The 25,973-nt window shown below is 40.1% G+C and overlaps 1 protein-coding gene and 1 pseudogene across 2 annotated transcripts in view; both read right to left on the bottom strand.

Annotated features, from left to right (window-relative positions):
* Positions 1-6,110: 6,110 nt before the first annotated feature.
* DSTYK (dual serine/threonine and tyrosine protein kinase) overlaps positions 6,111-25,973 on the bottom strand; it is a 49,470-nt gene continuing 29,607 nt past the window's right edge. The window contains exons 4-13 of one of the 2 annotated variants that reach the window (XM_039881784.1): positions 21,922-22,154; positions 21,440-21,523; positions 20,621-20,797; positions 19,881-20,010; positions 19,399-19,555; positions 18,838-18,970; positions 17,143-17,256; positions 13,099-13,213; positions 10,955-11,089; positions 6,111-10,546 (exon numbers count right to left, since the gene is read on the bottom strand). In XM_039881784.1, coding sequence (XP_039737718.1) covers positions 10,359-10,546; positions 10,955-11,089; positions 13,099-13,213; positions 17,143-17,256; positions 18,838-18,970; positions 19,399-19,555; positions 19,881-20,010; positions 20,621-20,797; positions 21,440-21,523; positions 21,922-22,154 — 1,466 coding nt within the window. In that variant the 3' untranslated portion in view covers positions 6,111-10,358. The remainder of the gene's footprint in view (positions 10,547-10,954; positions 11,090-13,098; positions 13,214-17,142; positions 17,257-18,837; positions 18,971-19,398; positions 19,556-19,880; positions 20,011-20,620; positions 20,798-21,439; positions 21,524-21,921; positions 22,155-25,973) is intronic. The other variant, XM_039881785.1, reaches the window with a different exon arrangement.
* On the bottom strand, positions 15,407-15,525 carry LOC120618021 (uncharacterized; annotated as a pseudogene).

Genomic DNA, 25,973 nt, shown 5'->3' with positions numbered 1-25,973 from the left:
GAGCTATTTAAAAGATGTAAGCAGGGTTATGGGAAACCAACAAAGCATCCTTAGGACTAGTGGCAGTGGGAGGCTCTAATGGTGGAAGGAGGCAAGAAAATTAAAATCGTTAATCAAGCCACAATCAGAGACTGCAATATGCTGATCAGCCCTGCAGCCAGGCCAAGAGGACACCTTCAGAACAAAGGAAGATTTCTGCTGGGATTGCTAGCAACCCATTCCCCACACCTGTGAAGGAGAAACAGGAACCAAGAGTCATTCTCCATGGCTAAAACCATGGGGAACCTAACGGTTAAAGTCTGGGAACTACCAGCAGGCCTTTCACGATACATATTCTTACCTTTTCACTACGTACTATTCCCCTTCCTCACTGTATGTCCATATCAAAGGAAATGGGTTAACAAAGTCTTTTAAACTATAACTCACAGGTTCTAAAGAATGATGTATAAACTGAATTCCCTGAACACTCAGCCCCTACTCACTGTCTTTCCACATCTCGCTTGGTCTCTCTCACCTTCTGCTTCTGAGAGGAGACCACACTCTGTGGAGTGTGACCCCTTTTCTAATAAACTTTCCTTTGGACTCTAACTCTGGTGTGTGTGTCGAATTCTTTCTATACTCTCTGCCAAAGGACCCTCTTCTTCTCCCCGCCACTTAGGGAATTTGCCCTGTCCTGCATCAGCTCTTCAGCTTTGATGGGCTCAAGGGAAGAGAGATTAGTGGAGCCTGTGCCACGAGAGCTGTAGCTGTAGGAGAAAGCCACAGATAGGAATTGTGACCTTTAGGGAAAAGGCAGTCATTACCAACTCCACCCAGCTGGAAGTGTAAAAAAATCCCCCAACTTCTCTCTCCCACCAGCATCCAGACTCCAACTTGTGCAGCTGAACCTAACTGGGAGCCCCAGAGCAAAAGAGGCCAGCATGCTGGGGCACGGAGCTAGGCGGAACAATGAAAAGTGGACTTGGAGGGGCAAAGAGAGAGCATTTGGCATAATCTTCTGTTGTGTGCCAAACACCAAACAAAGCAGAATAGCATTTGCCCTCATGTTGTTTACAGTCTCACAGAGAAAAATGAATTTTCATCAGTGAATCATAAAATATAATGAAAGTACCCATTATTTTCATGTATACATAATACATAAAAATTCACCGGAGCTAGCCCATAAAGCAAGTTCCAACAGATTTTTAACAACTGGCATCAAACAGAGACCATGTTCTCTGCCCACAGCGTAATTGTTATAAATCATTAACCAAAACATAAAGAAATTTATCCTCCTGGTTGGAAATTTAAAAACATAACTGTGTAAAACTCAGAACAAAGAAGAAATCACAATGGCAATTAGAAAACAAAACAACAATAACAAAAATGTAACATATTTAAAACTTTCAGGATGCAGTTTTATTTAAAGGGAAATTCTGACCTTAAATATTTATGTTAGAAAAGAAGAAAGATTGAGAATACATGAGCTAAGCATCCAACTTAAGAAGATGGTGGTCGTGGGGAGAATGGACAGTGGAATAGCCCTAAAAGAGAGAGCAAAGAAAATAATTAAGAACAGAAATTAATTAAATAGAAAACAGAAGTACAACGAGAAACAGCCAAACTGAAAGTTGGTTCCCTGAGAAAAAAGAGAATGGCTAAATTGCAGTACGTTCACACATTAGAATAGTACACCACAGAGAAAGCAAATGTACTACAGTGATGAAAAATTAGGTTGATAAAAGTCAGAGACATAATGAGTAAAAAGAAATAAACTTTTTTAAAGCAGGAGAACGATAAACACAACAGTAACCTTGGGGTGGGAAAGAGGAAGAGGGCTGGCATCTAGGCTGAGCACACAGGGGCTTCAAAACCACGGTAATGTTAAATATATATGCGATGTTTTATAGCTTATAATGTTGCAAAAATCAGACCAAGCAGCACTCAGAGAGTTGGAGAACTCCCCAGCGGTCCCAGAGGGGCTAGTGTTCTGAAGATGTGGCTGGGAGCTCAGTTACAATTTTGCTTAAATAGGGCTGATTTGGCATGGGCTGATTGGTTAATTTGTCCTCAGAGGGTTTCAAAGTGCAGGGTTTTCTGTGGGGCTACAGGCAGTTACATTAGTTATTTAGACAGAACAAGCAAAAGGGAGGATGAGTCTTTAGTTAATTTTGAGGTCACCCGCCCCATGGCTTATGCAGCAAGCATAGCTACAGAAGCAGAACAAAGAGATGATTGGCCTTTTGAGTGAAAATTCCTCTTCAGTAAGGATGTTACAGATGCTTTTTTGCAGGTATCAAATAGTAAATAACTTTTAAAAATCGTAAGCAAATTCTGCTCAGTAAAAGGTCTCAAAGAAACTGCATTTCTCCATGTTACAGCTTGAAACCTGGAGGCTCCCCTTATTTTCAGAGCCTGTGGCTTCATGTTGCACCTGGCATTTCCCCATCCCTTCGCCTTTTCAACTCTTGGATTCTACACATAGAAAGGCTGTGATTTAACATATTTTTAGATGTTTGAGCATCTTTATGATTCACTTCATTGGCCGTGTTGAAAGAACAAGGAAAAAGGAAAGAAATAGAAGCCAAGTGGGTCTTCTTAAACGAAAAAAAAACAAAACAAAACTCCAGGGATTTAAAAATGTCCTTACAAGAGACCCACTTGTGCCCCTTCCCATGCACTGGCTCCAATCTATATATCTACTTTCATGACCTCGCCTCCCAGTAGAGCCAGAAAAGGTGGACGTGGATGTCGTGCAGCCCAAGCAGTGAACTGTAGTGGACATCTGTTCACTTGAGGCCAGTCCTGAATGTAGGTCCCTTTTCCAACTGCTCTTGGATTACCTTTTAGGAATTATATCTCCTCCACTGAATGCAGTTTTACTAAGCAAGGAAATCTAGGTTCCAGCCTTTTACCATGGAATCTGGAGTTGGGTAGAGCCTTCCAGTTCTGAACCAACACAGCTAGGAGATGGCCTAGGACCTATATTGGGCCAATCAAGAAAATTCTTCTTGGCGGCCAACTTACGAGGGAGTGAAGATGGGTCTTCACAGCTATAGTGAGGCCTTCGTGGTAGCCTACAGATCTCCCTTGGTTCCCACCCACTGATTCTGTGAGCCTGATCTTTCAGTTTCCTGTTGATTTCGTGAGCCCCTAATATCTTTCCAATATATACTTCCTTTTTCCTAAATTAGCCATTTCATTCATTTTCTTAAATTATGAGAAAAATAATTGTTCATAATAGATGCACAATACGATAACGGAAATTCAATAAACCAAAAGTTGCAAGTTCTCTCCCTAGGAATACCGCTATCATCAGTTTGATATATAACCTTACACAGTTTTTTATGTGCGTACATAGAGAGATGGACTAGATCTTGGTAATTTGTGGTTATGGAGAATGAAAGGGATTTTTTACCAAAAAAAGGGGTCATACTAAATATATTCTTATATAAATTATTTTTTCTCCCAATGATATAGTATAAATAAATCTTTCTACATAGAGACCTGCCATTCCTTTTAATGGCTGTATAGTATTCCATGGCAAGCTTTATAATTTAATCTTCTCTTGTTGTCAGACATTAACATTGCCTGCAACTTTTTTAGTATTACAAATAATGATGCAATAAACACCCTTATATTTATCTAGCTTTGCATACCTGTGCAAATATTTCTGTAGGTGGGGACTGCCTAGAAATTTCTGGAGCAAAAGAAATAGACACTTAAAATGTTTATAATGGGTATTGCCAAACTGTCCTTTTGCAACTATATCCACTTCCCAACAACATAGAAAATGCTCATCCCCCACAGTTATAAATAGGTTTTTATTATTTATTTTCCTGTAATCTGATAGATGGAAATATCTTTTTGGTTTTCATATGCATTTCCCTGATTACTATGAGGATAAATATTTTTCAAATATTTAATAGCCATTTTGCTTTTAGAATTTGATTTCTTCATTTATTAGCAATATGAACCTCTTATCAGTTACATATTACAATTATTCTCTTCAAATTAGTGATTTGTCTTAATTTTGCTTTTGGTATCTTTGGCTGTATATATGTTCTTTATAACTTCCATCACTTTTTTTTTTTTTATGGCTTCTGGGTTCCTGATCACACTCAAAAAAGTTCCAAACTATGAATGAACACATTTACACACATTTTTCCCCAGAGGCGGCATGGTGTCCTGGTTTGTTGTAGAACCAGTGGTTCTGGAGCTGGACTTCTTAGATTCAAATCCCACCTCTGGCATTTATCAGTTGCATGACCCTGGTACTTAACTTTCTCATCAGTAAAATGGGTTCTTGTGAGGGTTAAGTGAGAAATGTATGTGAAGCATTTAGAATAGTGCCTAGTATATAGTACATATTCAATGTGTGTATAATTATCTTTTTTTTTCTTTAGCTAAGACAGTATAAGAGGTGATTTATTGTACACTTTACATTCAGCCACAACTAAGAACAGAATTAATCTAGAATAGCACAGGTCCAGAGCAAAGGACCATAAGGGACCATTGTTTTTGTATGAGCAAGTAGGTCTCAAAAGGTGGTTGCAGCAGATGGTGATGATGTCCTAGATCCATTAAATTTTAGATAGCAGGCATACGGTCCAACAATTTGTACCAGCGTCCCTGGCCTGTGGCTTTCCTTGTATCTGCTGCGGCTTCCACGGGTGCACAAGCCAGCAGTTTACCTGGACCTCTGCCTCATGTTTCTTCTTTTGCTCTTCTGCCTGTGCCTTTGCTTCTTCCTCCACTTCGGTCTCATGGTGTGGCGGTTTCTAAGAAAACAGCGCTAAGGCTGAGAGAAGACCTTTATAGCTTTTATACCTTCAGTATACCTTTTTTTTTTTTTTTTTTTGCATTATTTGAGTCTTTTTTCCCCTAAGTTGAATAGCCAGTTTTATAAAATTGTCTATTTTTCCACTAATTTGAAATGCCACCTTCAGAATATACCAAGGAACAGGCCATCCACAGAAGGGCTCCGAGAGACCTACCAGTGCATGGCCACCCATGGTAACTGCCCTTGAAAGGCTATTCAATTAACCCTTCATGGATTCCCTGGGATCCTATTAAGGTAGAAATTTCAAAGTTGAACTTAACAATGTTTAGTAGGGCCTTCCCCTTTGAGCACCATCCCAACATGGGACCAGAAGTCCACTCCAGTTGCTCTACTCAAGTGACAAGCCTTGCTGAGGGATGTGTTCTTGGAAAAGCATGCCTAATCTAAAAATGTGTATATTACAAGCTGTTTTCTCCAAAGTAATAATGGTTAGAGAGGAGTTAAGAGAACTCAGTCATGGTGAACTTTATACTAGGAGAATATGGGGTTTATGCATATATGATGGGAGATATTTAGCTGTAAATGTGGCTGGAGTTAGTGGAGAGTTCACAAGTGTAAAAGGCTCATCTGCATGAAATGACTTGTATGGGGCAGGCAGAGAACCACCGAGATTCACCTCTAGCTTTTCCTTTAAGACTTATTCACAAACTTATCAACTGTTTAAGGTATGCTGCCATCTCCTGGCCAAACTTGTGTTGCAGTCAAATTGCAAGCAGTTTATAGCAGAGTGGTACAGCCTTACAAGCATGTTGCAGTAACCCAAAACAAAACATACTCTTCTGGAAAAGGTGGCATATTGCTGCTGACATCCCCGGGTGACTACAGATAGTGTCACTCTGCTAGTAGTAGCCTAACAAGGAAATCTGAAAATGGAGAGAGACTAAATACAAAATTCAAATATTCCCAACGCAGAGAGACTGGTATAGATTCCATCTCCAGATTCTCTCACAGTGTAATAAAGATACAGCTAGGCTCATGCATGAGCTCGGAATGCTGCAAGTTTGTGCTGAAAAGAAGCTGAAGAAAAGGGTGTGAACCCAGGAAAATGAACTGTTATCATCATACCTTGCCCCTGCTTCTCAGCTGTCCCACCTCCCACTCCTTTGCCCCACCCTCCAGTAGTGGCAATGTTAAGTATCTGAAAACCAAGAGCAATCTACAGGGGAGTGACACGTTCCATCAATCTCTAATGCAAACTGAAAGACATGTGAAAGACAGGGAAGAGAATAGGAAGCATCATGTTAACAGAGTGCGGTAAGGGGAAACAAATGCCAAACACACACAAACCTAAAACGTTAATGTGATCTTTATTATACAGCACATCTGGTATTTTGTGCATCCCAACAAGTATACAGAATACTCCATAAAACCAAACCCAAAAACACCTTCAAAAATACACTAAATGAAGACTTAACCCATAGTTGCATCTTTTAAACACATACACAATGAACACGGCCCTGCTATAAGTGTGGAAATGTAACAAATGAAGAGAGACAGCACAAGAAGGGAGCGCGCGTTAGAACTGAAGTTTGTGCCAAAGTAATTTCTCGTTATTGCACTTTTATTCTACAAACTTAGTATGTTACACTTTTACTTAACACTGTAATAAACATTAGCGCTTTAAAACAAAACTATTACATAAAGACAAAAGACAACAAGCTGTCCAGACCAATTTTCTTTTCAACCCTTTAGGGAAGATGGTCTTCTCTTCTCAGTGCCAGGTGTTCACACGGAGTCTCTGCCATCATCTCAATTGGACTGGATGTTAACAAAGCAGATGAAGTTAAAAATAAAACCCTTTTTAAAACAGTAGTGCCACTCGAAATCCCCAAGGGAGTTTGCAATACAAGTTTCTCAAGGTTACTCCTTCCTTACCCACCTTAACATCCACACTAGCCCTAACCCATCCCACCTCCAAATTTAGGAGGACAAACTTTTTTCTTTTAAAGAGAAAGTGGGTTATTTGGTCCAGCAAATCCAAAAATCAAGCTCTGAAAACTCAAAGCAACTCCTCTTTTGGTAATAAACTCTTGGAGGACCACTTAGCCCGCTCTGATGCAGTGTGGACTTTGGAGAGTCCCTATTAGCCAGATGGAACACCAAACAGGCCTTTTCGCCAAAGCAAGGCCAGAGGGAGTCTCTATTCCCCCAAGTGCTACTGTAACCACCAGTCCCCCTTGGCTCTCAGTGCTGAATAATAAACCAAAGTATAAAGTGTCATTCAGTGCAATTACCACGTTGCAGCTCTGTCACCCCAAACCACTTCTCCTGTAAGAAAAATACTTTTACAACACGTTTGGCAGCTCAAGCAAAGATGAAAAAAATAATGCACTGGAGAGGGGGCAGGTACCGCTTGAAAGTTGTACCATTCACCTGCTTCTATCTGTGGTAGTAATGTATCCTCTCCTTCACTGTTTCCTTGAATTTTAGTGTTAAAAATTAGGAGAAGTTGCTGCCTAGGCTCTGTCCCCCTGAAATTGATGGAGTCACAAGTGACTCTCTTTGGTCTGGGAAGAACCCGCACAGCCCTCCTTCCCAAGGCTTGCTCAATCAATGAGCTTCTCTCTGCAGAGGATCAAGGGAACTTGGGCATGCCTGTGGAAACCTCACCCAAAAGAGCATTCTTTAACCTTACTGCTGGCTCCCTAGGCACAGGGTCAGCCCCTCCTGGCTGCAGACTCCATCATTTCTTCCAACTGCTCTGCAGGAAGGTCCTTCACTCAGTTCTGAAGGAACATAAGTGATCAGACTTCAAGTGCATTAAAAATGGCCAGGTGATCATTTTCAGGTTGGGGTAAACTACCCTAATTAAGTTGATGAGAAGGACAGAACATAGTAAGAGTAATTCTTTCATCCCATCCTTCTTCCTTCCCCAGACACAATCTCATCTCACCACTTGGAAGCACATACAGCCAAAGCCAGAAGGTAAAATCTTCAGACTTTAGTCTTTCTGAGCCCCTGAGAGCCCAAGTGCCACCAGACTTCTTTGAATACCTAGTGTCTTCCCAAGTAATATACAGTACAGTACATTTAATGGCATTCCATCACTTTACTAATAATGGGTGCCAAGGAACAAAGAATCCAAAATTAGCTGATAATGTTATAAAACAAAAGCAAAGTACACGCCTGTTATACATATGTATCCCTGCACTCAGCCTGCTGAGTGTTTAAATACACTTCCAAACACCTACACGTGGGCTTTGGCCGGCCTAGAGGAGACTCCCAGGAATATTTTGCACCTTTTCTTGGAATACTTTAATGAACTATAACACAACTACTCATCTTTCAGCCCTTCATCCCTCCCTACTCAAACAAAAAATGTGGGAAACTGCTAGAAAACCGGTGTCTGAGCAGACTAAGCCACAGAGGACAAACTGCAAAGGGACTCTGGATGGAGAAAAACATACTGTCCTATCTGTGAGTTGGGGTATGAGCTAAGATTTCCAAAGAATGTTAGGAACGTGGCCTTCATGACAGGGGCACAGACTCCTGATTACAGCTAGCTAAAGGAAGACAGTCTAGCTAAAGGAAAAGGGAACACTATAAAATCTTTCATGAAATGTCATACAGAAATAGATTTACACTGATTTTTCAGCAAGTAGAGACTACTCGCCTCTTCTTTTGTAACTTGAAACTTGGCTTCATGGAAGGCCCGTCACAGTCCCCACAAGAACAAGGTGTTACTGCTGACAAGAATGGTGACCTGACGTAAAGCTAAATGAGTGTTAAAAAGTCTAAGACGTCTACTGAACGTTCTAGCTAAAGGAGTCTGGAGCCTACAGAACCCAAAGACACTGGGTCAGTTACTTTATCATTTGCAAGTAAAAAGGTTTTGAGCAATACATTGAGTTTTTGAAGGGCCACAAGTGCTTAGGAGGCCACTACGCTCAAACATATCATAATCAGAGCCAAAAGAACCAGAGTTAAAAACTGAGCTTTAAAAGTTACAAGAAATATTTCTTGTAGACTCCATTCATATCCTGTTAATGTTCAAGAGATGGTCATTCTGTCACAAACAACCCTACAAAATTCCGGTAACAAATCTGCACATTATCTTAAACATCTGCTCAGGGACATGTTTCACACGGTTTGGGGCCACGCACCGGGGAACAACCGCAGTGCCTGGGGACTGGGTAGTTGGAAGGAAGCTACTCTCCTCCACTATTTATTCCTTCGTCTACATGTTTTTCTAAGTCTAATGGACCATTTTGACTGAGGGAGGCTTGAGGTCAACATCTGAGATGCACCAATGTTTAAATTGTTCCGGAACCTTCCTTTGACTGGCATCAGAATTTCTCTTCTGATCCATACTCCATGACAAACTCCAGAAGACCACCACCCAACCTCCCAACTGCAAGGGAGGGGACCCTTCCAAGACACTGACACACAGGGAAAGGGGGCACACACAGAACTACAAAGAATATTCTTCTCTTTCAGCTAGTTCATTCCTTCTAACATTATATTTAAAATAAGGTAAAAAGAAGGGACAGGTTGCAGAAGAAACCTTGGTTAAAAAGCTCATTGATCAAGTTTAAAAATATCAGCGTGTTAGATTCAAACACAAAAAAAAGTTTCTGATTTTAAGTTTTAAAAAACAAGCTGGTATCCTTCTAGTGGGTTTATATGGAGGCCCACGGCCTCCAGATCATTGCCCACTTCTCAGGCTCACCAAATATTTCACGCTGGGTCAGTTTTACTCAGACACTAACCGCTAAGTACCATGTTAACTGGAGCTTCTTCAACTTGAGAACAAAAAGGAAAAAAATCAAGACCCAAGGGCAGGAGAGATTCTGTTCCAGGGGCTGCAGTAACTTGAAATCCATTAGCCTGTATGTGTGTGTGTGCGCGCGCACATACACACACGCACACACTTTTCTTTTTGTGGCCTCTTGGCGATGTAACCATGAAACCCTCCCGCAGAAGCCAGGGCTATGCGGTCCTATAAATGTAAACACTGGCACTGTAAGGAAAAGATAGCTTTGTTTCTAGCTTCATCACTGTGGCCTCTAGCTGTGGCAACCTGAGTACAGACAGCAGGGACCAGGTAGCCACAAGTTAATCTTTGCTCCTATGTTTTCACAATCCCGGAACAAAGCTCAAATTTTCTAAGGGTCCTGACGACTAGACAGAACCACACTATTCTTAGTTAAAGCCAAAATTATGAACATTACAGTTTTTAATACTATTGCCACTATAGTGTCCCATTTGTCTTAAAAAACATACAGTGAACAGACGATGGTAACATTTGCCTCCTTTTCAGTTCTGAGGCCAGAACTTGGCCCTCTTCAGCTTTTACCAATGTCCTAGACAATCTTTTGCTAAAGGGACAGCTTGGGGCACCAGTGAACTGCTGAATAGGCTCAGCCATCTGATTGCACTATCTAGGAGTCATCACTGCCTGGGGAGGTCTCAAGCTGCCTAGCAAGCATCAATTCCCTAGGGAGCTCTCCGTAAGGAACAACTGTCAAATTCTTCCCATAGCCAAAAGGTGAGGGGAAGGAAGGAAATAAAGAATGGAAGAGAAAAGTCTTTGCTTTCAAGTAGAATCATCTAGTCCTCTGTTTGGCCGTTCAGAATTTGACTTGCACAGCCTATCCATGATGCCCTGGAGCATGGGCTGGACAATGCCCAAGAGAGGTCTCTGAGAGGGGTCACCATCCCAACAGGCTTCCATCAGCTGCCAGCACTCTTCATCAAACACAGGAAGACGCTCTGGGCGGGCCCCTAGAGAAAGGAGAATGGAGATAAGATCACAGTCAGTGAGAGGGGGACCAATACACCCAAGAGGCATGATCAGCTCACAGGCTGATGACTCAGATGGCACTCAGGATGCTAACAGTTGCAATGATCTTTATCTTGAATGGCAAATGTCTAGGTTAGAACCTAATAATAACAGTGATGAAGAACTGTAATATACTGGTATAGGAAGTTGAAGAACTGGAAATTTTAAAGAAAAATGCCTACTTGAGACAGTTTAGTACAATGCTGGCTGGAATCAAAGGTTTGACGTAAGTGGCTTTTCTGGATTCCATGTCGATTTAAATGTGTACATGGTGATGAGAGGCACCTGCTGCATTGCCTGGTCTGCTCTCAACAGGGGAATTAGGACAAAGTAGGGCTTGTGGCTCTTACCTCTCCGCACATTGTTCCAGAGATGGTCTTTGCTGGCACATCTCTCAAATGCCTCAGGGAGCTTGACAGAGCCTGAGCAGATATACCAGAAAAGAATGCCAAAAGCGTAGACATCCACTGAATTATCATACTTCCCTACAGCAAGAAGGGGAGATAACAAGCAGTGAGCCAGGGAGAGGAATCGACAGTATGACCACTAATTTGTATCTGTAGAGGACTTTACACACTTTTCCCTAAAGCCTTTAATATCTATTATCTCTTGTAACAACCCTGTTAGGCAAGACACATTCAGGCAAGACATATTCATAATGTCCATTTTATAATACAAAAAACTATGCCACTGAAAGTCAAAGCTAGAGTTTGAGAGCCAAGACTAGAACTTGACAAAGGAGAAGGAAAACAGGCCTTTTAATTCAATGGAAGAGTCAAAAAGATTAATCCTGAAAAGTTATATTACAGAAAAAAAGTTGGGAAATACAGGTGGATAGAGAGGTTGGAACCAGAATATAAAGGTTTTTAAAGTCAGACAGAAGAGTGGATTCAGGAGACAGCAGGAAGTCATTTATGTTTTAGAGCAAGAGGTGACATGCAAGTATTTTAGAAAGACTATTCTGACAGCAATAGGATGGACTGTAGTAGAAACAATCAAAGGAATCTAAATATAAAGTAGCCAAAATAAAATAATAGCACTGGGAACAGAAATTTTTTTAAAAAAAAGGAAATCTAGAGAAAGAAAAATGATGACTGTGTACTTCGTTCCTACGTGGGTAGGACTACAGCTCTCCAGCTAACTCCTAATTCTTATGAGTACCACTCAGTGAAGGGTTAGGGGAAGACCTGGGCATGAGGCTGATGACAGAAATCCAAATATACTGCTAATTTAACTCTTACCAATACTATGGTTACCTTTTCAATAATAATACAACCCTCCTCCATCCACTCAGGCTCAAACCCTTGGAGTCATCGCTGAGTTATTCTTTTCTGTTCATCATCTGAATCAAGTTAATAACAGTATCTTGCCTGTTCTTCCTCTGAATTATCTCAAAATGTCACTTTTTGTTTGTTTCAGCACTACCACCAACCTAATCCTGGAGACTACCCCCGCTATTTCTCTACCTTGGTTCTTGCCATGCAAGTCCCCTCTCGCTACTGCTGTAAGCAGATCTTCCACAAACATTTTTCATTCCCTACCTCCTCAAAAGCTCAATCAATAGCATCTTAATTCTTCCACATTAAGCCTTCACTCCTCTGCATGAATTTCAAGCTCAATGTATTTTATCTCCAACCTGGTTTGCCTATTATTCCCCAAATGGATTTCCTTCCTGTCATGCTTATTTCTATTCTGCAATTTTCCTCACATTTCCCATTCTCCAGCTTCCAGAATTTTCTTTCCTTCATGGTTAAACTGTAGAGACAGAAAGAGCTGGATTCCAATTCCAGCTCCATGACTTCTAGATCAGTGTTCTGAGGTAGTTTCTTCAGCAATCTGGCCTTGACTCAACTTCATCCATGGTATGGACATAAAAATGCATCAGCATCACCACAGAATTGTAGTGAAGATTAAATGAGATAAAATATATGTAAAAATATACATTATCTAGCTCAAAGAATATATTTAATAAATGAATTCCCTTCTCACCAATTTTTCCAGATCTGACTCAAGTTCTACCTAAAAGCTCACCTGTACCATAAAACTATCAATCATTCAACCTTCGTTTATCCCTTCTTTGAACGCCAACATTGCATTATGTAGCATTTAATTAGCACTTAATTATATACATTGTCTTATACTGCTTCCTAGTTATTTTACCTCTATTAATATGTCTGTCATTTGTAACTTCTTTAATGATAAGGACAACTCCTATTTCATAGGAACTATTCAATCAATACTTTATGATTAAATAATTGGTTAATTATGGCAATTACTACACTAATAGCCCAGAGAGACAACCAAAAGAATAGTTGCTGACTCCTTTACCTCTTCATTTTTCCTCCTACTTGTCTTAGGTTTCCTGTTCTGTTTTCTCCCTTGCCTGTGCCAGATCTGCCAGTAGTACTTGTAAATATAACTCTTAGCTCAAGGGGTAGCACTCAGGGTTACGGCACAGAGCCCTGCCCAAGCCCACTCCATGCCCTCCGCTTACCTGTGAAGAGTTCAGGGGCCATATGGATTGGTGTCCCCACAATACTGCCTGACATCATGGCCTCTGGCTTGCAGAATCCTAAGTCAGTGATCTTGGCACGGTTCTGCTTGTCCAACTGCCAACAAAGCAGGGCAAGAGTCACCTTGTGTCTGGTCCTGCAGAGAGTTGCATCCCCAAACTCACAGGTAGGTATCTATAATCTCGCCTCCAGATTCGTTCCTACCACTGTCTTCTGCCCAGACAGACTGTAAGCCTGATAGCAAGGACTGCCTTTTTCATCTTTGGATTCCCAGCACTTGCCTGAAACTATCAGGAACTCAACATATCTTGAAAGAACAAATAAGTTAAAAACACTAAGGAAAGTATCTTAGTTCCTGATTATTTTCCTCTGACCTCAGACTCCAGGTCAGAAAGCTGCTAAGAAAGTCCTTTGCTCAGCTGAGGCGAGTTTCTTGAATTCCCTGTGGTTTCCTTTCCTAAAGGTTCAAGAGGATAAATCTGTGTCTCATTTGGTTATTAATAAGCCTCTTAGGTTTCAGCCTATATATTTAGGAAGACCTTTCCTTTCCCAAAACTGCTGCATCTTTATACATGATTTAAGTATTGCCAGGAACACCTCAGTGATAATCTAATATATTTTCAAAAGGAGCATGTCAAAAGATTGTTTGTAATTTAGATAATAGGACTGGTGGGTTCATGACTATCTTCTCTTTTAAGGTGCATTTATCCATCTCGGCCCTCATTCAGGACCTCTGATCAAACCCTAAACAATAATAAGACCTGGAATCTAAAAATATCAATGTCACAAAAGCAAAAAAAGGCAGGACAATTCTAGATTAAAGGAGGCTAAAGAAACATGTCGACAGAAAGATCCTTGGGTTGGATCTTGGATTGAACAAATAATCTGACCACACCTGGGATAACTGGACATATTTGGGACAATTGGAAAATGTTGATACAGACAGTATATTAACCAATAGTATTGTATCAATGTTAAATTTCTTGGGTATGATAATGGCACTTTAGAAGAATGTCCTTTTTCTTAGGAGATATAAGCTGAAGCACAGGCAGACCTCAGAGATGTTGCAGGTTCAGTCCCAGAATACCACTAGAAAGTCCATATTGCAATAAAGTGGGTTGCATGGATTTTTTGGTTTTCCAGTGCATATAAAAGTTATGTTTATACTATAGTCTATTAAGTATAATGCAAGAAAATAATGTGTATACCTTAATTAAAAAGTACATCATTGCTAAAAAAATGCTAATCATTATCTGAGACTTCAGTGAGTCATAATTTTTTTGCTGGTGGAGGAGGGTCTTGCCTTGATGTTGATGGCTGCAGACTGATCAGGTTGGGAGCTGCTGAAGACTGGGGTGACTATGGTAATTTCTTAAAATAAGACAACGGTGAACTTTGCCACATCGATTCACTCTTCCTTTAACCAATGATTTCTCTGTAGCATGGGATGCTGTTTGTAGCATTTTACCCACAGTAGAACTTTTTTCAAAACTGAAGTCAATCCTCTCAAACCCTGCTGCTGCTTTAACAATTAAGTTTATGTAATATTCTAAATCTTCATGGCTTCTTCACCAGGAGTAGATTCCATGACAAGAAACCACTTTCTTTGCTCATCCATAAGAAGCAACTCCTCACCCATTAAAATTTTATCATGAGATGGCAGCAATTCAGTCACATCTTCAACCTCCAATTCTAATTTCTCCACTGAAGTTTTGAACCCTCAAAGTTATCCATGAGAGTTGGAATCAAATCTTTTACACTCCTGTTAGTGTTGCTATTTTAACTCTTCCATGAATAACAAATGTTCTTAATTGCATCTAGAATGGTGACTCCTTTTCAAGTTTTCAATTTACTTTGCTCAGATGATGGGAGGAATCACTATCTACGGCAGCTATTGCCTTACGAAATGTATTTCTTAAATAATAAGACTTTGAAATTACTCCTTGGTCCATGGGCTGTAGAATGGATGTGTTGGCAGACACGAAAACAACAATAATCTCATTGTACATCTCCATCAGAGCTCTTGGGTGACCAGGTGTATTGCCAGTGAGCTGTAATATTTTGAAAGAATATTTTTTCTGAGCAGTAGATCTCAACAGTGGGCTTAAAATACTCAGCAAACCATGTTGTAAACAGATGTTGTAAACAAGGCTTTCTTGTTCCACTTATAGAGCACAAGCAGAGTATATTTAGCATAATTCTTTTTTTTTTTTGGCGAGGCAACCCTTGCTTGACCTCACAGATTGCAAGGACCCTGTCAGCTTACAATCCCTTATTTTTTATTTTTTATGCCTACAGCACCTGGTCTAGCTAGGTGGTCTCCCATCCAAATACTAACCAGGCCCGACCCTGCTTAGCTTCCAAGATCAGACGGAATCGGGCTTCTTCAGGGTGGCATGGCCATGGACTATTCAGCATAATTCTTAAGGGCCCTAGGATTTTCAGAATGGTAAATGAACACTGACTTCAACTTAAAAGTCACCAGCTACATTAGCCCCTAACAAGAGAGTCAGCCTGTCCTTTGAAGTTCTGGAGCTAGGCATGACTTTTCCTAACAATAAAAATTCTAAATGACATCTTCTTCCAATTGAAGGTTATTTCATCTACACTGAAAATCTGTTGTTTAGTGCAGCCACCTTTGTTAATTATCTTAGCCAGATTTTCTGGATGATGTCCTGAAGCTTCTACATCAACACTGGCTTCTTCACCTTACACTTTGATGTTATGGGGACAGCTTCTTTCCTTAAAACTCATGAACCTCTGCTAGCTTCAAACTTTTCTTCTGCAGCTTCCTCACCTCTCTCAGCCTTCACAGAATTGAAGAGAGTTAGGGCCTTGCTCTGGATTAGGCTTTGGCTTAAGGGAATGTTGTGGCTGGTTTGATCTTCCATCCAGACCACTAAAACTTTCTCCAAATCAGCAATAAGGCTGTTTGGACTTCTTATCATTCGTGTGTTCACTGGAGTAGTACTTTTAATTTCCTTCAAGAACTTTTCCTTTGCATTCACAACTTGGCTAATTGCTTGGCGCAAGATGCCTAGCTTTTGGCCTATCTTGGCTTTCAATGTGTCTTCCTCACTAAGTTTAAGCATTTCTAGCTTTTGATTTAGAGTGAGAGATGTGCAACTCTTCCTTTCACTTGAACACTTTGAGGCCATTGTGAGTTTATTACTTAGCCTAATTTCAATATTGTTGTGTCTCAGGAAATCGGGATGCCGAGGAGAGGGAGAGAAAGAGAGAATGGCTGGTCAATGGAGCTGTCAGAACACACACATTTATAGATCAAGTTTGCCATCTTATATGGGCATAGTTTGTGGTGCCCCAAAACAATTACAGGAGCAATATCAAAGATCACTGATCATAGATCACCATAACAAATATAAAAAAAATGAAAAAGTTTGAAATATTGCAAGAATTACCAAAATGTAAAAAAAAAAAAAAAGAAAATTACCAAAATGTGACCCAGAGACACAAAGTGAGCAGATGTTGTTGGAAAAAAGGCACCAACAGACTTGCTCAATGCAGAGTTGCCACAAATCTTCAATTTGCAAAAAACACAGTATCTGTGAAGTGTATTAAGCAATGTGAAATAAAACGAGGTATGTCTGCATTTAGGAGTGACATGCTATCTGCAACTTTTGTACAGTTCAGTAAAAAAGTGTGTGTGTGTGGAGAGGGAGTGGGGAGAGGGGGACAGAGAGACAGAGACACAGACACAGAGACTACACTAGGAAAAAAGAGAGACTATGAGTCTGGGTGAACGGTATATGGGCTTTCATTGTACCACTCTATTAACTTTTCTGTAAGTTTAAATTTTTTCAAGTGTTGGGAGAAAAAAAACCTTAAGCAATATAAATTGGGTCTGTGATGCCAATCCTCCTTAAGTTTCACTATCCGTCCACTCTGCTGTTAACTGTATTACTTGCCCACCATTCTTTTCCTGTGGCTAAACTTACACGTGCCTTCTAAAGGTCACTTAACCCACAGAGGTGTTGTGTTATTTTGGGGAATAAGCTCTTACTTACCAGCACGTTTTTTAGTTTGATATCACGGTGGACAAGTCCCTGGCTGTGCAGGAAGCGAATTCCTTCCACCACATCTAGTGCTATCTGCAAACGTGTCTCCAGGGTCAGCCCAGCCTTGAGGAGACAAAAGAGCTTGCTTGTCACTAACAAGACAACTTCTCAATCCACCTTGCTTACACCAACTAAGGGCTCCACGTGGAGTAATGAAAGACTGACTTCACTAGGGTACACAAGACAGAAAAGTAGATGGAAAAAAAGGGAAGAGGAAAGCAGTTAGGAGAGGGAAGCAGAAGAAAAGCAAGGAATGGTGAGCTATACAGGCCAGATAAAATCCCTTGGAGGCTGCACTTAGGCCAGCTGCAGAATCCTCGAATGTGACTAAGAGAGATGCAACTCCACGACTAAAAGCAGGAGCTCGTTCTAACCCGTAAACAAACTCTGGAACTGTCCTTGAGGCTCGAAGTAAGTATTTCTAGGTCCCTCAGCCAGATCCATTGCTTTGTAGGCCCAGTTTGGCCAGTTTGGGTTTTATGGATTTAAACACCAAAGTCACTCATCTTACTTCTACCAAGCCTCCAATTAAGGGTCTCCTGAAGTCTGGAGAATGTTACATCACTCAGCAAAAAGCTCAGGTAGGGTAATCTAGCCCACCTGAGGGGGAAGCATCAGAGAAAGTGGAGCTTAACTCCTCTGAAACAAAGAGGGAAAACCACTTGGTATAATTTCCTTCATCATACTGATTTCTCATGACTCTTGCAAGCATTTCTAAGGCTTCCTTTGTTCTACTTCTGGAAGCTTCCATATAAACTGGTATAAGAGAAATCTGTAAGAAAGGACCTACCTAGATGCTGTGGAGTTACCTTTTCCCCAATTCTACTCAGCTCCAGCATAGAGAACAAAAGTAACCGCTCTATTTCCTTTTTGGTAGTTATTTTAGATGAGAGAAACTTAACATCCAACTGAGGGTATTTCACCTTCACCCAAATAAAATCTTTCAATGACTTCTCATAGTCTGTAACAGAATTTGAATTCTATGGAAAATCTTAACACTTTTATCCTCTATAATTTGTCTGCAACATTTTTTTGCACATTATGCCATCCTCCCCAACAATTCCCCAATGAACCAGCTGCTCCAACACAACTAGTGTCCTTATTGGCCTTCCAGTGCTATTGCCATTATGCTATTTCCTCCCCCTGGAATGGCCTCTTCTTTCCAGTTGCCCAAATTTTATCCACCACGATGTACTTATCAAACTCAAACACTACATCTTCATGAAACATTCACTGACTATAATTTCCTTAAAAGCTTCTGGCAATTACACTTTTGGCACCCCTTTATGTTGCTCAATATAGGGCCTTATCCAAAGTTGTCACTAATAAATATGTGTTGACTGAAAAACAAAAACTGGCTTTACCCATTGACAGGAAAAAACGAGAACAGTGGAGTTACAGAAAGCTTTTCTAGTTCTTTCCCACTACCACAGGAGGTAAAAGTACTCTAGATGTGAACTGGGCCAAAAAATAGATTGAAATATTTTTAAGGTTTTTTGGAAACAAAAGTAATAAAGCTTGATTACTCCAACTATGTCTATAAAAGCTAGAAGCTCTGAACAAACAAGAAAGGATAAAACACCAGAAAGAAACCTGCAGATCTAGCTGAGAGCTGGATTTCACTCTGTCCTCGCTTTGCCTCACCTTTAGCCCAGTGTAGAGGTCCCGGTGTAGCCGCTCCATAATAAGCAGCACAGCAATGCTGGAGCCACCACCGTAGTTATAGTCGATGACAGAACCATGGAGATCTACCAATCGCTCATGCTTTGGCAGAGACCTGATGGGAAGGAGAAAGGTCTAGGCTACAATGCACAGCATGCCACACGTGGGAAGGAACCACCTTGAGACCAAGCCTAGTCCAGGTCCACAGGTGATGGCCCTCAGTACAGAGAGAGGGCAAAGAGAATAGCCTCTTGAGCAAGGATGAAGAATTATGCAATCTAAAAATGGATAAGCCTTAAGCACTAAGGAAGAAAGTCAAACGGTAGGATGAGTTTGAGAAATTAGGATGGTGAGGAAAGGGCAAGCAAACACAGAAAAGGCCGTGAAGATAGCACAGTTCTGAGCCAGCGCAGAAACACTGGTCTTAAACATCTGAGACCTAGGTGTGGAGAGACAGGCATGCTTATAGCTCTTGGTACAGAATTTATGCCAGGCTTTGGCTTCCCTGGATCTTTTCCCAAAGGCGAATGAGACGCGACCCACCTCATATAGTGAAACTCCAAAGCCAGGTCATTCCAGTGCTTCTCATCTGGAGGAACAACTGACTTCAGGGCACAAGGGAAGTGTCCCCCCCAGTTGTCACATAGGTATACCACACCATACTGGCCCCGGCCCAGTTCCTGTCCCAGTTTAGGTTTACCTACAAGGTACAGAGACAGAGATAAGGCAGGCAGGATGGGAACTTGCTGGGCAACCTCCTTAAGATTCTTAGCCATGGACCTGCCTAGAGGCAGGAAGTCTTAATTTCATGGGGAGATGGGTAGAATTCTGATGTCATTCTAAACTAACTGGTCTGATTTAAACAAACTTTGGTCCTGTTATTTGAACTATATAAATAGCAGGACCAAACACACTTTAGGAATTCAAAAACACATCAGGAGTGATTGGATTCTCCAGGCTGAACATGAGAATGTCAGGTATCCAGAAGGCTCTTCTAATTTACTTGTGAAAAAACAAGGACTCACGATGCAGCAAGACATCCTGTAAAGAACGGCTCTCCAGAGAAAGGCGGGCCAGGCGTGGGGCGTGATCTTTCCGAACCTTCAGCCATAGATCTTCAGTTTTCTCCAACCGACCTGAGTGGCCAGCTTCCAGCTGAGAGGACACAGAAAAAAGACATGACGATATCAAGTCCCTGGCTCTGGCTTCCTCCTCTGTTATACAGGGATAATAATATCTGCCTCATAAGGATAACTGTGAGAATAAGATGTACATAACATATTTAGCTCAGAGATTGGTCATAGTGGGCTCTCACCTAGTAATAATTTTTCCTCCTGATGCGTATCACATCTACCCACCCTCCCCAACACAAACACAAACACATGCACATACATGCATACACAGGCATGTACACACACACACCAAAGGGACACGCAGACATCACATAACTGTAAATTGGGATTGTCAATCAGTCCTAAAATACTATATAAACTTAATATAAAATTCCTGCCCCTCAATTTTCATTCTTCAATGAAATGGGGAGAAATTAACTGACTCCCTGAATTTTCCCTATAGTTAGAATAGAAAAATAACCATGTGAAAAATTCATTTATGAAATTTCCTGTGACATATTATCCTTTAACAGAATAGAAAGAAAATATATTGATTTTTAAAAATGATGTGGAAAGCAGAGAGTAAAATATTCCCCAATATATGAGGTTCTTCTTTGCTTGATCCAGCTGTATCTCCTTTCACACATACCCACCTGCCGCAAGGAGGCTGCAAAAGCCTCGTGAGAACTATTGAGCCGAGTCCGGAACTGGCTGCAAATGCTTTTGGCCAACTTGGAGGCACTGAGGCTCTCAATGGCTTCCTGGGCCACCTTCCTCTTCCATTCTAGTGTGATGGCAGGTGGGCTCACCCATGTGATACGCTGGATGATCTGCCAAGACAAGGACAGTGAGAACATTAAGGGATGGGAGACAGAAATCAGTAGAAAGAACCAATACCTTCCCTCTCCAGGTTATCCACTGTTAAGACAGGAGCCATATGAAGGCCGAGACTCCTCTCCAATTCCATCTACCTCAAAATCAGGGCTCAGCCCAAACGAAAGCATTAAAGAACATGAGGCCTAGTCTATGTGCTTACAAACTCTCAATATGTTACATCTAGTGCCAGGAAGTACCTTATAAATCCCTTTGTTAAGTCAGTAAATAACTTTGTATAAGAGCTAGATCAAATTCCAGAAAAGGAACCATACTCATGGCCTCTGGCAACAAAGCCTGGTTCTTAGAAAACATTTAGGTTGAGACAAAGAAATATGAAGAAGCTAGTGAAGCAGAGTTTTATGGCTCCATAAAATATCATTTAAACACGCCACTTTTAAGAGTTAAAGGGGGTACTGTTAATAATTACTTCAGAATAGGCATAAACCAGAATTCTCCCAGGCAAGCAAACTAGGGCAAATGGCTACCCCACAGTAATAGAAAATCCTAGATACCCACGATTTATCGGAGTGACTAAGTGACTATAATTCACTTGAGCCAACTAAGGGCTGAAACTTTTTTCTCTAAGTAACCTCTACCTGTTTGATTTGCTCCCATAGCATCCTTGTAACTGAGGACCCAGAGTGAAATGTGACTTCAACATGATAGGCGGCATTTAAGATCTGAAAGAGAACACACGAAAGAAAATCAATATGCCCTGCATAGAGTGGCTATTTAAAAAAATGCCATGAATGATATTTACTCTAAGAACATAGTCTGGTTTTATGGTTCTCAAATTTATCCCTCAATATATGTGCAGAGTCAATGCAAGCTGATCATCTGTTTTGTGACTATTTGGGCCCCTTCATTTTCTCCTTGCTCATCAATGTAAACTGCAATTGTACAGTTCACGAGCACCCTCCATATGCAGTGGTCAAGTGATAAGAAAACAAAATAAAATTCTAAGTAGATCAACAAAAAGTTGAAAAGAAAACTGTTGACTAACTTGAAGTTGGGCTGATGTGTAGATTCTATTTCATGTGTTATCTATGATGTGGCATCCTAAACATTCTTTGAGTACCTGTTTGAGATTATTACTGGTGATGTGAACTGAGACATCCTGAGACTTCTCTAGGCTCTGCAGACACCGCTCCAGGGTTCCCACGAAGCTCTCGCGTAGGTAATCCACTGAGCTGATCAGCTTGTTAGCCACCGCCTGATTCAGCCGGGAGATGATGAGTTCCTGGATCTGTCGGATGCAGCATTTGATCTCTCTGGTGCCCACTGGTTCTCCATTCTCAGGAACAATGACATCTATGGAGACAGAGAAATTAAGCAGTTGGCTGTGAGGAAAAGGGGCAGGCACACTGAATAAAGCCATCCCCAAGGGCCTACCATGATGACAGCTACAAAACACATGGCTGGCTGACCAACTCTGCCCCTCAGGATGGTCGGGAGCCATGGAACGCTCAACACTTAAGGGAGCTAAGAATCTGAGAAGGAGCAATTGTGTCTAGAATGAGTCTATTGATTTCATTAGCTTTTTGGTCACATTTATAGGACAGGAAGAACATTTATTGAGTGCAGACTATTTGAAAACACTATGGTATTTTACATATGTAGTCTAATTTAATCTTCACAATAACTTTGTCATGTGGTATTATTGGTTATATTTTATAGATCAAGAAATAGCCTCCAAGAGAGGACAAATAGGTAGGGATGGCACAGTTAGGAATTAATTTGGCTAGCATTTGAACCCAAAGCTCATGGATTCCAAAACCTCTGATCTTTGTAATGTTTCACACTAACTAGTATGTTGAAAAAAATCCCCGAGTCAGGAATTCAATTCTAATCAATTATGAGATAAATAAAAAGTAAAGCTGGAATGTTGTCCCCATCATGCCACTACCTCTTAGGATAAGAAACTCTGTTTTGCAAGCCAGAGGACAGAAGAAGTTAAGAAAAGACAAATTACCTGCAAAAACACCACTCCTGAACACCACTCATGTCTACTGGTGGAAATTTAAATTAGTGCTACCTCTTTGGAGGAAATGTGGCAATATCTGCCAAAATTCTAAACTAGCCAACCAAAAAAAAATATGTATATACCCTCTGACCTAACCATTTTGCTTCTAGAAATTAATTTTCTAGAAATATATCCTTATATATCCCAAAGATATGTATGTACAATGATGTCCGATGCAGTAGTTTGTAATAGCAAAAAAAGAAAAGCAACAGCCTAAATGTCCACCAGTAGGGGAGAAGTTACATAAATAAAGGTCTAACCATTAAAAGACAAATTTGTATACACATTTATGAAAGATCTCTAACATACAAATTAAGTAAAAAAGTAAGAAGCAGAAGAACATACAGAGGAAAACTTGATGACCAGGGGATAGTATCTTTCTATCTTTGAGTTAAGTCTGATATATGTAAGTATTATCTTTTCAAAAATTAAATATTTTATAAAGTATATATGTCATGATACCCAGCATTACCTATATTTAGTAACAAACAAAACCAATGATAGAAATCTGAATATGTAGTAACACTCTTCTAAATCTATTTATCAAGAATACCCAGAAAGGACTTAGAACAAAGTAAGAAGCAGACATGTAAGTCGTGTCTAACATAGAGCCAACTACGTATGTAGATCTATGAAGGCAAAAGGTAGTTAACGGAGCCAGATATCTGATCTACTTTTTCCTGATTACACGTCTGTTGAACTAACCACTATATCCCAGACACCAAACATGGTATGCCCAGCACGAAACAGACAATCAAATATTTCACTGTCTGCCCAATCTACCTGCCCTGACCCTCCTTTATCACGTGCACTGTGATGCCAGCACCGCTGTTCCAGTGTCTGTGCATTATACAAAGAAGACTTCCTAGATTTCCACTGCAAGTGACCATTTTTTGGCAACTCCTTCCTACCATAGGAATTTACCAAAGAGGTATTTCTGTTCATCTTTAGAAAGACCTAAAGGAGAATGATGTCAGAAACATGGCGGAGAGATGTCCCTAGATCTCTCCCCTTGAAACAACAATAAGCTGAACATCTAAAGTGCAACAAAAGACACCCAAACTGCACGCCAGCACGTCTGAGTGTGGAATCTGCGCATAAGAGCTACCACAGTGCACATGGAACGTTCTCAAGGACTGACCACATACTGGGACACAGAGATAGCCTCAACAAATAAAAGAGGGTTGAAATCATACCTACCACATTCTCTGATCATAATGATTTGAAACTAGAGATCAACTGTAAAAAGAAAGCAGGAAGAACCACAAATATATGGAGATTAAATAACATGCTAAGAATGACTGGGTCAGAGGAGAAATAAAAAGAGAAATCAAGAGATACAGAGAAATGAATGATAATTATAGTACAACATATCAAAACTTTTGGGACACGGCAAAGCGGTAATAAGAGGAAAGTTCGTATCATTACAGGTCTATCTTAAAGAACGAGAACAAGACCAAAGAAACAGCCTAATGCTTCATCTTAAAAAACTAAAAAAGTAGAACAAATGAAGCCTAAGGAAATAATCAAAATTAGAGCAGAATTAAATGAAATTGAAAACAAAAATACAACAGAAAAGATAAATGCAACAAAGAGCTGGTTCTTTGAGAAGGTTAATAAAATTGACAAACCCCTGGCTAGATTCAATAAAGAAAAAAGAGAAAGGACACAAATAAACAAAATCAGGGATGAAAGAGGACAAATTACGACAGACACCGCAGAAATACAAAGGATCATACAAGAATACTATGAAAAACATATAAAACCAAATTTAATAACCTAGAAGAAATGGACAAGTACTTAGAAAGATCATCAAAACCTACCAAAAAGTAAAAGTCCAGGACCAGATGGCTTCACCAGTGAATTCTACCAAACATTCAAAGGAGATTTAATACCTATTTTCCTCAAACTTGTCCAAAAAATCAAAGAGAAGGCAATACTTCCCAACTCATTTTATGAAACCAATATTACCTTGATACCAAAACCTGGTAACGATAACACACAAAAAAGAAACTAAAGACCAATATCTCTCATGAACACAGATGCAAAAATCCTAAATAAGATACTAGCAAACCGAATACAGCAACATATTAAAAAGATTATACACCATGATTAAGTGGGCTTCATACCAGGGGCATAGGGATGGTTCAACATATGCAAATAGATTAATGTAATATGCCACATAAACAATTAAAAAATAAGAATCATATGATCATATCAATAGATGCAGAAAAAGCCTTCGACAATATACAGCATCCATTTATGATTAAAGCACTTCACAAAACCGGTATAGAAAGTACTTTAACATAATAAAAGCCATATATGACAAACTCTCAGCCAACACTATACTTAATGGTGAAAAACCAAAAACCTCTAAGATCAGGAATAAGACAATGCTATCCACTATCACCACTGCTATTCAATATAACATTGGAGGTCCTAGCGAGTGTAATTAGGCAAGAGAAAGATATAAAAGGCATCCAAATAAAAAATGAAGAAATTAAACTGTCACTATTCGTGGATATGATTCTCTATATAGAAAACCGTAAAGACTCCACAAGAACACTACTAGAAAAAATAAGCAAATACAGTAAAGTTTCTAAATTCAAAATCAATGTTCAAAAATTCATAGCATTCCTGTACTCTAATAATAAAGTGTCAGAAAAAGTGAAAAAATTGCAACAAAAAGAATAAAATACCTAGGAATAAATCTAATAAAATATATGAAGGACCTATGTAATGAAAACTGTAAGATCCTATTAAAAGAAATCGAAGAAGATACAAAAAATTGAAAAGACATTCCATCTTCTTGAATTTGAAGAATTAACATACTTAAAATGACCTTATTACCTAAAGCTTTATACAGATTTAATGCAATCCCCATCAAAATCCCATCGGCATTTTTAAAGAAACAGAACAAAAAATCATCAGATTTGTATGGAAGCACAAAAAAACCCAAATTGCCAAAGCCATCCTGAGAAAAAAGAATGAGGCTGGAGGTGTCACTCTGCCTGACTTCAAATTATACTACAAAGCAACTACAATCAAAACAGCATGGTACTGGAAGAAGAACAGACACAGAGACCAGTGGAACAGAATCGAGAGTC

The sequence above is a fragment of the Pteropus medius genome, unplaced genomic scaffold (genome assembly GCF_902729225.1).
Source record: "Pteropus medius unplaced genomic scaffold, Ma_sr-lr_union100, whole genome shotgun sequence".
NCBI classification, from domain to species: Eukaryota; Metazoa; Chordata; class Mammalia; order Chiroptera; family Pteropodidae; genus Pteropus; species Pteropus medius.
This window is presented reverse-complemented; position numbering and strand designations above follow the sequence as displayed.